The 15,091-nt window shown below is 32.2% G+C and overlaps 2 protein-coding genes across 2 annotated transcripts; both read left to right on the top strand.

The window, feature by feature from the left end:
- The first annotated feature begins 360 nt into the window (after positions 1–360).
- On the top strand, positions 361–1,233 carry LOC132740423 (sorbitol dehydrogenase-like). The gene is made up of 2 exons (XM_060728328.1): positions 361–637; positions 1,012–1,233. The coding sequence occupies exons 1-2, from the start codon at positions 554–556 to the stop codon at positions 1,216–1,218; spliced, it is 291 nt and encodes a 96-aa protein (XP_060584311.1). The 5' UTR covers positions 361–553; the 3' UTR covers positions 1,219–1,233.
- Positions 1,234–4,724: 3,491 nt separating this feature from the next.
- LOC132740424 (sorbitol dehydrogenase-like) lies at positions 4,725–14,738 on the top strand. The gene is made up of 9 exons (XM_060728329.1): positions 4,725–4,870; positions 10,879–10,912; positions 11,201–11,368; positions 11,643–11,802; positions 11,946–12,064; positions 12,400–12,465; positions 12,781–12,956; positions 13,327–13,480; positions 14,122–14,738. The coding sequence occupies exons 1-9, from the start codon at positions 4,817–4,819 to the stop codon at positions 14,241–14,243; spliced, it is 1,053 nt and encodes a 350-aa protein (XP_060584312.1). The 5' UTR covers positions 4,725–4,816; the 3' UTR covers positions 14,244–14,738.
- Positions 14,739–15,091: the final 353 nt, after the last annotated feature.

Here is a 15,091-nt window from a genome sequence, read left to right on the forward strand (position 1 = left end):
GGAAAAAAAATGAAACAACAATGCACAAATCAAGTAGCACGTTAAGCACACAATTAAAACGTATTTAAAGAAATCAAGAAAAATCATTGCATTAAGAACATTTTCAAAAAAAATAACATGTGAAATATTTTTGTTTTAAAGTGCTAGAGCCATTTGGCATTCTGAACAATTGTTAATAGAAGAAGTATCTGTATGAAAAGCATGCTAATTAAATAGATTTAATACAAATGGTTTTGATGGTTGAAACAACTTTATTGCCCCCAAGCTTTGATTTATTTAACTTGCAATAGATCGTATGGTGTAATGTAAAGCCGTTTGCTTATTGTGTTCATATCAGTTTTATCAAATAAATAATTGCTGAAAGATAATATTTATGTATGTATGTTAAGTATATTTGAGAATGTAAATGTAACTTAAGTATGACAATATCATTTAACTTATATACCACTGCTTTATAGGTAAACATGATTACCGCCTGAACATTGCAAAGAAAGCAGGAGCAAATTTCGCACTGAATGTGTCATCGGTCAAGGACCCAAAAGAAGTTGCAAAGATGGTTATAGATGCATTGGGTGGCAAAGCTGACATGTCTATAGATAGCACTGGATTCCAGAGCAGTATCCAGGCTGCTATCTATGTAAGTTTAAAAGAAAATGTGCATAGGTACTTTTGTCAAAATAACTTTCAGGCTGTTAATTCATTATTTTATAAATACCTGGTATTTATACATATATCATAAATAATAAAAAAGCAACATTTCCCAATAAACATACGATTGTCTGTCTGTCAGATAAATCAGGAGTAGTGTCTTGAATTTACACATATAGCGCATTAAGTTTGTACTAAATTCTAAGCATACTGGTACTAAACCTACTACAGTATTCAAAATGTGCTCGCAAGCCTTATATTCTATTTCTTAGTTAGAGTAGAAAAACAGATTTAATACTACTCAGTTATTTAACAATCCTGTCTTCTTGAACTATCAACTATAGATATAGTTTCTTTTTCTAGGCAACCGGCAATGGCGGCAACGTTACAATCAGTGGACTGAGAGAAAATGTTGTTACATTACCAATAATAAACGCTGGCTTAAGAGAAGTTGATATCCGTGGAGTGTCCGTGAATGCACATTGTTACCCAATAGCACGTGAAATGATAGCCTCAGGTAGACAATACATTTGTATATTCTTTTTCCAATTGCAAAGCATTAAAATATGAGCTTTTTTCTCTGTTTGCATTTACTATGTGATTTATACATTTATAAACATGCATAAATTCAACTTACTAGTATGTGATAATGACATATTCATCAACAATAAACATGCTGTGTTCAAGGACTCACCTTCAACGATTTGCAGCGAAGCCTTTGTTATAGCCTTTGTTATAGCTACATGTTATACGACATTTTAACAAGTCACCTTTCTTGTCCTGAAGTTTATTATATAATATATATCAATGAATGTTTTGATTCAAATATTTGAACAGAGGAGGGGATGGGTATATATTCTTATATTATATTTGGTTATTTGTAAAAAAAAAACGTTTGCTTGTTGCAGGTCGGTCAGTGAAAATCTTTGGTTAACCCGGGTTTTCCTTTGGGAAAGGGTTTAACGAGGCTTTTTAAGATGGCGAGGCAAAAAATGCATGAAATTAGTCGTTTGTAATAAAATTAGACTTTGATAACAAAAAATTGGGTTTTCTTTTAGTTAAAATATTATGTAAAAGCGGAACTGTTATTTTATTGTAACTTTTTAAATTACATTAAGAAATTTTATGAATTTTTTTTTAATAAGTAAAACCTGTTAGAAAAACGAAAATTTTGATTTAGAGGTTCTCAAAAAAAATTAATCTACTTTAAACCTTTAGTGAGTATCTTTTTTTAAAAGATACCTCTTGTATTTGTTTATGTCATTGTCGTTTCTTATGTACCGTATGTTGCAACTGTCATGAAAATTATTATTTTAGAATGTATGAAATAATTTTATCATGCTATACTGAATTGGTTAAGATGTGATTTAATTTTAATCCTTTCACTTTTTCTTTTTTTTTATATATCCTCCTTTCTTTTTTTTTGTTATGTTTTGTAGATCTATATATTTTGGATAAATATGTAATAAACATAAAAATAAAAATAAACATAAAAATGAAATGTACTTATGGTAAAATATTAAATATTTTGGCCTTATGTTTATCGTTACTTGTTCTTTATACGGGTTGCCAAAATAACTATATATTTGAACATTTTTTATTCATTTGCACGTTTGAGTATTTAAATCAAATTAAATTTTGAAATAAACAATTGTGGTTAAACTACTAGTATTTGAGTTCATGTTCCTTTGGCGTTCCATAGATTTATGTATTTTTGTGTTAGTTGTTACCTGTAAAACGACTGAAGGTTACATATGAGGATGTGGTTTTTGTTCAGATTTATAGGACGTGACGGATATCATCAGTGTATACGACTATCATAATTATAACACATGAAATATACTTATGTTTCTTAAACCTTAAACATACCTTTAACTGAGATATAGTCAGCGTGTACATTTGATTAGCCACAAAACAAATCAAGTTTTCTTCTTTTTTTAGAAAGGGCAAACGTCTGTTTTATAATTTCTAAATAATTGCTTCAGAGTTAAATGTTTATCATCTAAAGAAAGTAAGGCTGGATTTGGAATTATTTGTCATGAAAGAAGCAAAATCTGAACAAAGATGTTTTTTTACTTTTACTTTTACTTCTATACAAAATAAAAATGTCATATAACTGTACTAATTGACAAAAAGCATCAGAGACAAAAGACAGTTCAGGAAATTGGCCAAAAAAGTACATGTAACTGAAACAGGACACCAAGAAAAAGAAATTTGAGTAATAAAAACCACAACATTTATTGAGCATAACTGGCCTTTAAGACGGATTACATGTATATCATTTACCATATTGCGTCTATTCAATGCGTTTTTTTATCATAAGAATATTATTATAGAATCCTTACCACACTTTCATGTTGATTCAGTAACAGTGTCGTGCTTTTGTTAAAAAAAGAAATATCAGAAAGTCTTAATTACGCGAAATTAACCATAAACAAATGCAAAAAGGAAATAACACGAAACATAAATCCAACTAATTAGAATTCATCATAAGCAGCGTGTACATTCCATACTTGTACTTGCATTGAAAACCAGTCACAATTTACATTTACCCCGTTAAATTTGTTAAATCTATTTAGAAAATGAAATTTAGAAAAAGCGAGATCCTTCAAGGGCAATGAAGACAAAACTAAACATGTGAAAATAAGAGACTTGTTTTGTGTGTCGCGTAATTCTGTTCATGGGCCTTAAGGCCTCAACAGACGGTAGGATTTTGAAGTACAACACCAATTAAAACTAAGATGTACAGACAAATCTTAATGTGTGAAGGCTACAATTTCTTGATTTCGGAAACCTTATGTCGAGATGTAAGGGATAGGACATGTTCTATTTTGAAAATCTTGTCGTATCGATTTTTACAGACCTCCCACAATGACAAGTAACAGATAAGCAAATTATCTCCTGATAATGGATGTAATGAATGAAATTCCAGAACAATTAGGGCTAAAAGGTAAACATAGTAGTAAGATGGGGTAAAATGATGTTGAAAAACTCTTCAGGAGACCCAAAGTTGTGTTGTGTTCGAATCCCAAATTATTCCGAAAATGATTATGTCACGGTATTGAGTTGTTCTGTAATTACATGAATTTGGGGAGGGGAGGTAGTTTGTAGGCGGCCACATAGCTAAGTCAGTAGAGCCGCAGTACGGTATTCCGAGGGTCCCAGGTTTGAGTCTCGATCAGGCTTCACATTAAAAAAATATATATATTTATATATATTTTTAATGGAGGTGTTTTCAATCATCATGGCGAAAAAAAGTATTAAGTGAGTAAAGTATGTAAAGGATCAATGTAAAGGGATCCTTTTCAGGGGAAACCTCAGAAGATTCTTACAGTATAGAATTGCCGTCTGAATGCAAGTGTTGTATAGCTTTGAAAATTGTACATCTTATCTCTAATTAGTGCTGTACAACTAAATCCTACCGTCTGTTGAGGCCTTAAATTAGTGAACCTTTCTATATGCCTGTAGACCGTAGAATGTTTAAGGTAAGCGAAAAGAAGACTATTATTTACTAATTATTTCCTACAATTTCTAACAATCGCCTAAACATATTTGTGTGTGAATCTAAACTCACCAAAATGCAACTATGATACGATACTCCAAAGCAAAAGGCATCCCCCTAGTTTTCCTTCCTCAGACTGCACCTTTATTATAACCGAGCTAGCTCTTGTGGAAGACATTTTCACGGTCTTGCTTTTGATATGGAACTATATCAAAACATTACAATAAAGCAGTCAGGAACAAAGACTATAATTATTATACTGGGATATTTGTAAAGTTTGTTCTTGAACACACAAGTTTTGGGTTGATGAACACATTTTTTACATCGTTAGACCGAGTACATAATACAGACATAATTGTAAAGTATTGTGAAATACAGTTAACAAATATCATAATTGAATCACCATCACATATTCGCCACGGATTGACGACGTTACACGTCAAATACTCAAGGTCAATTTTACATTTTTTCTTCTTCAAAATAAATGCAAGTTAACACCATTTCTGTTAAACCCTATAAACTTTTCGTACTTAAACGGTAGTTTAACTTTTTATTACGTTTATACTTGGCGGAGCTTTAGAGCGCGCAACATTAGTAAAACTTACTTCGTGTTGTTCTGGTGTAACACAATTAGATTTTTTTATGTTTTATCAATTCTAAAATATAATGACTGAGGCAAATTTAACAGCTGTATTTCATGGAATAGAAGATGTCCGCTTGGTAAGTTGGTTTGATTTAGACAAAAGCAATTTATTTCTAAAAATATCTAGTTTAGAATTTTTTGCATACAACAACGTACAGACTATAATTTCTTTCAATGTGAACTTACCAACAATAGAGGGTAAATGCATCATTTTTCGTGCATGTCATCTGCATGGGCGCATTTAAAGCCCGAGCCCACAGGGCAAATGATAAAATGAGGCCGATGGTTTCTGCAGATGAATGCTCGAAAAAGATGCATTTGCACTATTCTTGCATAAAAGGAAATGTATGCTTCGGTAATGTCGCGTTTCGTTGTCTAATTTCCTAAAAGAAATCGGCTTCGTCGTGCTTTTTATGTGCTAGTGCGATGTTATTTAACAGTAATGGTTTGATAATGAAATTACTGGGTCCGTCTTTTCAAGAAGCTATTTTACGTGGCGCCAAAACTTATATTAAAATGTACAGCAACGGCGCAGACACGCGTAATGTTATCTGGCAATGCATGTTTTATTCCCTGTGAACGAAGTTTTTATACAAAAATAATGGACAATACCAACCCTTAATCTTTGTTGGGTGTATAATTATTGTTATAATTTCAAGTAGATCTTCGGAGCGAACAAAGTACATCTTATGGACATTTAACATAGATAGCGAGCTTTATCTCCATATCAAGCTTTCAATTATTATGTTAGATTTTGTTATTTATTTAAAAAAAAAACACAAAAAAAACAAAGAAACAAACAAACTAAAAAACGAGAAACTATTTAAACAAGACATACATAATTAAGTTTAAAACTTTTAGCCTAGATTTTTCGACCGCATTATGATTGTACTTCTCAAACCAAAACGTTGACCTCAGTTAACCAGAGATTTACATATATATCATTCTTGCCCCGAGGATATTTGATATGTTGTATTTTTTTTTTACCTCAAATTTTTGTATTTGTTACATGGACAGTTAAGTTAGTCCTTGAATGTATAAAGGCTATATCTTACAAAAGTAAATACAAATATCATCATGAACAGAACAGAACAGAACAGAGTTTATTTCATAACTTGTACACACATAGGTACATCGTTATTACAAACATTTTTAAATATAATTATAGGTCACATATTTTACAATTACACATAAAGAAAAAACAAATCAATACAATACTGAGCAATGGGATATTTAATACATACAATGTGATACATTACATACACTGACAAAACTCCATTTATCAATTATATATCCATTTTTTTAAATTACTTCTGTAAATGAATAATGAAGAGTACTAAATTTAAGCGGAGAACAAACTATAACTTCGCTTTTAATCGAATTTGTTTGATAAATTATTTATATAATAATATACTGAAAAAACATCAAGGTATATATAATCAAAACTGCATCATAATACTATTGAAGATTTCTGAAGTAATCATTTCGTTTGATGTTTGCCTTTTTTAAATAATAACATAAGTTTGTAAGTACTTTATGACTTTTAGATTGTAGTAGTTCTATAAATTTGGCCATACTAGGCCTAATGTAAAAATATCGCTTAATGTATTGACTACGTAGATTTTCATAAGCACTGCATTTTAAAACAAAATGATATTCGTCTTCGAGTTCGTTAGTATCACAGAATTGACAAGTTCTTTCGTGGCGTTCTACACGGCCTCGACCATACCTTCCGGACTCAATTCTAAGTCTGTGAGAGGACACTCGAAGGCGTGTAAGAGCGCTTCTAAAAGATTTACAATTAATCTTATCTAAATATAATTCATAACAGAACTGATCTTTTACATATGAATATAGATGACTGAGCACACCATTACTAGATACATCTGCACGCCATTCTTGTAAATAACAATCGATAAGTCTTTGTTTAAAAACAGGTAAGAACTGTTTTAACAATACACTATCGGGAAATTCCATATTTCGGCAAAACCAAGTACCGCAAGCAGTTTTTTAATTTTACATGGCCAGTTATTTGTGCCATTTTCACATTTGTCACTGGCATTTTCGTAAATGCATTTTAATATAATGTTATCCGTATTCAGTAATTTAAACCAATACTTTATTATATGTGTGTACCTAATGATAAATAACGGATACCTCCCTAATTCCCCGTAGACCGATACGTTACTTGTACTTAATTTAACGCCCAAAATCGTTTTACAGTATTTGAGATGTACACGTTCTAACTCTTTGGACTTAGTGAAGCCCCAAACCGGGCAGGCATAGTTTAAGATAGATCCCACAAAAGCATCAAACAATTGAAGCGATATCGAAGGGCTAAGTTCATATTGTTTTATATTATTTAGCAGTATATTTGAGGCTTTTAAGGCCTTTCCGACTATGTACTGGTTATTTAATACGAATGAGCCGGTATAATTAAACACCACCCCTAGGTAGTTGAAGTCATTAACTATTTCTAGAGGCACATTATTGAAATGCCAGCGCTCATTACATTTTAGCCCACCCCTACGACGAAACACCACTATCTTGGTCTTAGATGTGTTGACTTGTAGGCCCCAGTACTGGCAGTACTCGTATAATTTGTCTAAACTGGCCTGCAAATCTTCAACAGAATGGCCAATAATTGCCATATCATCGGCGAATAGCAGTATGATAAGGCACATATCATAAATAGATAAACCTGATTTAATGGATCCTTGCAGGAAAAGTTCCAAGTCTTCAAGAAAAAGGGCAAACATGACTGGCGAATTATTTAGGCCTTGCCTCAATCCAATGGAAATATTGAAAAAGTCAGAATAGGAATCAGAATGTTTAACACAAGACTTAACTATATTATACATAGACCTAAACATTTTTAAAAGTTTTCCATCCAACCCAAGATGATACAATTTAAACCACAGTGCCTGTCGATAAACGGAGTCAAAAGCCTTTTGTAGATCTACAAATGCACATGGCAAACGTGACCCTTGCGAAATAACATGTTCTATGAGGTTATGTAATGCAAATATAGCATCTACAGTGCTGTGACCCTTTCTGAAACCGAACTGGGCGTCAGATAGAATATTATAACTTTCGAACCATTTCTCAACCCTAGCTGTTAACACACCAGTGAATAATTTTCCAAGGTTACTCAAAAGTGTAATGCCCCTATAGTTGTTAGGGTCATTTTTACTTCCCTTTTTGTGGATCGGTATTATATAATCTTGTGCCCATATATCTGGGAAATAACCTGAATTAAAAACAATATTAAAAAGATCTGTTAGATGGCCTCCAATGATATCAATCGATTCGATTAAGTATTCATTTAAAATATTGTCACTGGGACATGGCGATTTGTTTCGGCCGAGTCGCTTGACTGCAGCGGTTACCTCCCCTAGTGTGATAGGTAAGTTAAGCTCACCGTATGTAGGATCATGTAAATTTAAATCATTATTATCGTTAAAATTTTCAACCTCATTTATAACAGTTGTCGGAATATTATTAAACAAATCTGAAAAATAATTTTTAAAATGCTCTACTGTTATATCATTTTGACATGACTGATTATTAGATTTAAAATATTTCCAAAACTCACGCGGTTTACTTTTTCTTAACTCCGAAAGCTTCCTACCTTCTTTCAATTTGTAAGCGCGTTTTTTCTTGCGCACTATATATTTATACGTTTTGCGCTGTTTGCAAAGTTCAATTCTATTTATTTCGGACTGGTTACTGTTTTAATTGTGCAACGCGCGTTTATAAAGTATCTTATGGTCTACACATTCCTTATCATACCATATATTTAGATTTGCTTGGGAGGGTACTTTATTTTTATATTCACGTTTGAACAGAGGCGACGCAACTTCCGAAATGATGTTTGTAAACATATCCACTGTGTAATCTATTCTATTTAAATCACTACAATCCGCACTTACAATAAGGATTATTGAAATCGGGTAATTTAGCTATAAGGCCGCGCCGAAAGATTTCTTTGTGTTCCGTGTTCCATTTGTAAACTGTGTGAACGCGAGATTCGTTGTTATTAACAATATCCTCCGTTAATGGTTTAATCGCTCGCATACTTAATCTCAAGGCAGCATGATCACTAAATATATTAAAGGGGCAAATTTCGAACATACTAAGCGTATCAAAATCGGGCTCTTTTAGAAGTAAATAATCAATTACACTATGCGCGCCTCGGCTATAATAGGTAAAACCACAATAATTATCTAACTGGCCTAATCTCCCGTTAGCTACCCGCAAACCGGTTGCCTTACACAATTCAAGCATTTTGTGACCGCGTGTATTGGACAAATTATCAAGCGAGGCCCTAACAAGGTGATTATCGGAAACATAAAAGTCCGGATCATAATTTCTAATATTTTTGTCACAAACAATATAGTCAGGTTTGTTACCAATACGACAGTTCCAATCACCTGCTACATATACTCGACCCGATTGTTCAAAATTAAAGACATCTTGTTCTATGACATCAAAAAGGTTAACGTCTATAACATTTGCAGCAGGAGATTCATCCGGCCATAAATATAAACAACAAAAATAAACATCCTTATCAAAATTGAAAAAATCACAATCAAATTTAAGCCAGACAATAGTGTCAAAATTATTCTTAACTATAGATACACCTTGATTGAGGCATTCACGTACGTAAATTGACATTCCACCACTATTACGTCTTGCCCTTTTATGTTTGAACTTTCGATATAAATTATAGCAACGATAGCCTTCTATAGACACATTTGAATTTTTATCGGTCCATGTTTCACTTAAAACAATATTATCATTATCAGTTAAAATGGAAAGAAAATCTTTATCAGAACGTTTTGTGTCAGTTAAACCATTTAAATTCCATACTAGAATACTAAGTTCATCCTCCAATAAATCCTATTCGTACTTGACTGGGGTTCCGTCTATGTAAAGGGTGTCGTAAACAAACCAGGCTTTCTTCTTATCCTTTATAGCAGCTTTCAACTTCGGTAACAGTTTACGGCGTCTAGCGACAATTTCAGGAGGGAATTGCTCGTGCAAAAAATAATCCGTGTGATCTAAAAGTTTGTTTTGTCATCTAACTATTTCACGGTCTGAGAAATAAGCGAATCTGCAGACAACTTTGCGAGGCTCCGTTGTATTACCCTTAACTTGGCCTAATCTATGTACTCGCTCTATTTTCATAGAATCAACAATACTCTGTGCCACTTTTAAATTATCCACAAAGAATTTGCGCATAACGCTATCAAGATTTTCATCTTCCTCTTCCTTGAATCCCCCGAATCATGTCTATACAACTGACGTTTATAGTCGAGAACGAAACAAGCGGAAACAAACACGGCCCATTGTGTTATTCGTTCTTACAAATGCCGTACATGAGTATAATAACGGCTTATACATCGTTAAGAATTGAAGACAAGGACTTTGACTCTATCAATTGAGCAAATTCAACAATATTTCGCACCTTCTTTTTATCATAAAGACAGTCTTAATTTGAAAGAAATGGGTAAATTTTAGGTTTAAAAACATGTTGTATGCTTTCAAAGAAATCTTTATTAGATAGTAGGTGTTTTAGTGAAATGCTGTCAGCTTTTAATAATTCCAAGCGATAGATAAAGAAAGAAGACAGGATATGACTAGGAAGAGTTTCTGGTTACAGTTAATGGGGGAATAAAATCTTACATTTGCATATTCACATTCACATGGTTCTGTTCAGATAAGTAGTCTGGTCTTTTAAAGCTTTATCCTGAGGAAAATGTGCTATAAACAGTCCGCATGAATGCTTTTTAACAGTTAATTTTAGGAAGACACTGTTTCTACAAATAATGTTGCAGAAGTCAAAGATATTTTGAAAATTGAAGCAGTAAAGATTTTTTTAAATTACTAATTGCTCATGACATTTAACACTTTCTTCATATATCTGTTTTAAAAGATTAACTGAACTTCAGTTTTAATCTTACCCTAAAGACAAAACCTTTGGTTTTGCATTATTCTTCTTTGTAAACATAAACATATATATATGAAATAGCTATATTATATTTTTCATATGTGAAAATATACTTTTATTTTACTTTTTCAGCAAGTCGAAAAAATACCAGAACCAGGCCCTGGAGGTTGGTATTTCTATTTGAACAAATCTGTCAATACGGAATCGAAAAACGTACCATTTGGATCAAAAGTCTGAAACCATTATCATTGTATTTAGTTGATAGTTGCTCTTATTTACTCAAATAACTCATATATTTCATTCTACGGCATCTGACCATTTTTGGTCTATTTTAAAAGTTTTGATTAGAATTTTGATTTGATTTCATTCTTGTTAAATATGGCTGCGTTATATACATCAAATTGAAAGACATTGATTTCTTGAACCTGTAGAGATCATTTAAATATTCTTGCAGAGGTACAAATCCGTGTAGAAAATGTTGGAATATGTGGTTCGGATCTTAGTTTCTGGAATCATAACGGAATTCCGGAATGTATTGAAAGTAAGGATCCCTATGGTTTAGGACATGAGGGCGCAGGCATTGTGTCAAAGCTAGGTGAAGGTGTCACTTCTCTAAAGATCGGTAAACTGAACCCTATTTATTTAGCTTTACTATCATTATAAGCATATTTATTCACTTATACTTTAAATGAATTTATTTAAAAACTTTTTATATCTTCTTAGGCATCAGGCAAGGAAAGAAACTTTATTTTACATCATTCTTGTACAAAATCGGTGGTAATGTAACCACTAAGCAATAACCATCCGCTTTTAGATTTTTTGTTATTTTCAGTATACATGTACCTTCTGTACAGCAAAATGAAAATACTAACTATACAAATAATTGAAATTTATAGGTGACAAAGTTGCCATGGATCCATTTTCCTATTGTGAAACGTGCTCTGATTGTAGAGAAGGAAAGTTCAATTTATGTGAGAAGGCAGCGATACATGGTTTTCCTGGACATTGGGGTTACATGGCACGATATTGTGTTGAGAATGTTAAGCACTGTTTCCGGTAAGTGACACTTTCAAGAGAATAGATGTCTTTATTACAAAGTGCATGCTACATTTTCTAATGCATAACTGCCTATGAGTGTCATTGAGAATACGTTGAAGTAACGCAATTAATTTTATCAACTTAAACCTAATATTTTCCAGGTTGCCAGACCACATTAGTACAGAGGAAGGCGCTATGCTCGAACCTCTTGCTGTCGCCCTGCATGGATGCCGCCGTGTTGGAGTGTCTGCTGGAAACAATGTTCTCATTACTGGAGCAGGTACAGTTATAATTTATACTATAATAATTAACGATGTTTAAATTAAGTGAATTGATGAGATGAGTAAACAAAACTTTGGATTGTTTGGGTGCTTTGAAGGAGGGGGGAGGAACTTTTTAAAAAAGTGCGTGCCAAGTTTGTACCCTTTATTGGTTCATGTATAAAACAATTATGTAAAGGGATAAAAGGCTTGACTGTTAGACTATTTGTTAAGTTATGAGAGGAAATATTAGTACCAAATTAATATTTTGTTATAGTTGTTTTGGGTTAATGAATTTTATATAAATATATAAATTATAATATAATAACTTAGTAAAATGATATTTGATTTATAGGACCCATGGGTTTACTGTCAATGATGGCTGCCAGGGTGTTTGGAGCTACAAACATTTGTGTTACAGGTTATCTTATCAATTTTTTATTTATACAGTGTATTATATAAAATTCTACATGACGTTTCTGCTGAAGAACATGTTTATATGGAAATTTCTAAAAATGATATTTGTCATTATTACGAAATTTCTATAAATATAATGGAATTTAAGAAAAAATTCGAGATGTGGAAAATAAACATAATTTGACACAAAGATTCACAACCTAAACGCCTATGATATCACACGCGGTATCTTTTTTTATTCCTGTTGTGGTAATGGTTTAACTTGCAAGTTATTTCATGTTTTCATGGTTTGATTAGATTGTAAATTTTTGTTTGACAGATGTGCTTGAATCTCGTATTAAACTGGCAAAGCAGTTAGGGGCTGATTATGCACTAGACGTGAGATCAAAAGAACCAGAGGAAATTGAAAAAATGGTAGAGGAGTGTTTTGGTGAGAAACCACACGTTGCTATAGAATGTAGTGGTTCACCAAGTGCTATAAGGGCAGCCATACGAGTGAGTTGTTGTGTTTGTTTCACTTGCAGCCCTTTAGTACAGCAATCTTTTATAAACATCACTTTTTTCAAATGGCAAAGGATAATGTTTTGTAAATTAAATATGCAATAAGTAAGTTGTTTTTTTATGAAAAGAAGAAACAATCGGATGAATAAGTTGCTCAATGTCTTGACCATTTTATATCGTTCAACGTTTTAAGATGTTCACCCAGTCCTTCGGTATATCAAATTATATTATTTGCATGCCTCTTTGAATTAGTCTGCCATATCGACCAACAATTATCGTTTCTGAATAAACTCAAGGAATGAAGAAATATAAGGTTATGTCTCTGCAATGTTTGTTAAAAGGGGTGTTTCCTATTAAATTTTAGTCTACAAAGAGTGGTGGTCGTGTGGCACAGGTTGGGCTCGGAGAAGCAAATGTTACTGTACCAATTATTAACGCATCATTTAGGGAAGTGGATATATTAGGTGTTCGGGCATACCTATATTGCACACCACTGGCAATTGACCTTGTATCATCTGGTAAGTCATATCTTACAGCATTTATACTCATTCATAATTCAAAAATAAAAATGTATAAAAAAAATATAAAAAATCACCTTATATATTATGCAGTTATACGGTGATACTTATGAAGTCCCCACTTTTGTTTTTAAATTATATCGGACAGTGATATTACAAGTCATATAACTTTTATGGAAACGGCATACAAAATAAAATGTCAAGTTCTAGATATATTTGAAATTTTATATCGTTTTCTAAGTGAAGAGATAAGAGAAATGCATTATTTACTAGAATTTATATGATACTGTCTTTGGAATTAACACCAGAATGAATACAATGCTGATCCAAATCTACAAATTGTACACTTAGTACTTTAATAAGTATACATCGAAGTCATCTGCTCTGAAACTAACAAAAAATGTGTGTTTGTTAGGAATAATGACATGTCTTCGTCATTTACACAGGGCCAAAAACAACAAACACGCACATCAGGTTTTCTCATCTTATTTGAATAGTAGCCAGTTTCATCTCAGACTCTACAATAACTGTAACTAAAAAAGGGAATTGAGAATGTCAACTCAAAAATATGAAAAATAGATATTATCTAGATATAGGTCCATCGAATTACCTTACTTTAATTGATTTACTTTCAATTCCAGGTCAAATGGACATTAAACCTCTTGTCACGCATAGATTTGATTTGGAAAATGTCACTGAAGCTTTCGAAAAGGCACAGTCACGTGATTGCGGAAAGGTCATGATCAGATGTAGCAAGAATTAAAAACCGTAGATTTATAAGGTGTCTTCGAACATATACTGTAAATACATATTGATAAGAGATTTCAGTAGGGCCTGTTTTTTTCTATTTGTATCATTTTCATTACTGACTTAAATTGTTTAATTTTATGTACATATATTTTATAAATGTTTTAGCCAATTTTGTTCGAATGCTTATTTTATTATATACTCGCATACTATTTTAAATGTTATTTTTTTATCGGGTTTGTTTCTTCTGACATTGAATTACCTAGGACCTATAAGCTCGTTTTTATAACATGCCTATTAGTATTTCTGGTAACATGGTCTCCTTCCGACATGGCGGTAGATATATTCACTGATTTATTTTCAACATAACAGAAAATATATGATAAACTTCATTGCATATTAAAACATGCATGTTTATGTACTATGTACTTATTGTTATTCAGTATTATACGGTCACATTTAATAAACATGTATGTATATATATTTGTTCATTAAAAATAGAAAGACCATTTGCAATGTATCAATGTTTCTTTCTTTTGCCTCTTTGTAGTTTCCTTCCAATAGCAACGATATACTATTGCCAATCAAGACCAAATATACCGTCATGACGTAGTTTTTTTTACCAACACCAATTTCTATATATTGTGTACGTATAGTTTTATTAATTTCTTTTCTTTTGGGTGGGATAATAAGAGGGGAGATTACTCTCATATTTATAATTAAAGACCCTTTGCTAGAAGGTAATGTAACTATCTCTCATGATATAGACTCAATAAAATCAATTTGCCAGAAAAATTTCTTGTCTAGGAATCTCTCCGTGTTTTTTTTCTTTTTGAAAGCGGGAATCAAACTAAACGTAAGATA

The sequence above is a fragment of the Ruditapes philippinarum genome, unplaced genomic scaffold, assembly GCF_026571515.1.
Source record: "Ruditapes philippinarum isolate M1 unplaced genomic scaffold, ASM2657151v2 ctg5698_1_1_1_1, whole genome shotgun sequence".
Lineage (NCBI taxonomy): Eukaryota > Metazoa > Mollusca > Bivalvia > Venerida > Veneridae > Ruditapes > Ruditapes philippinarum.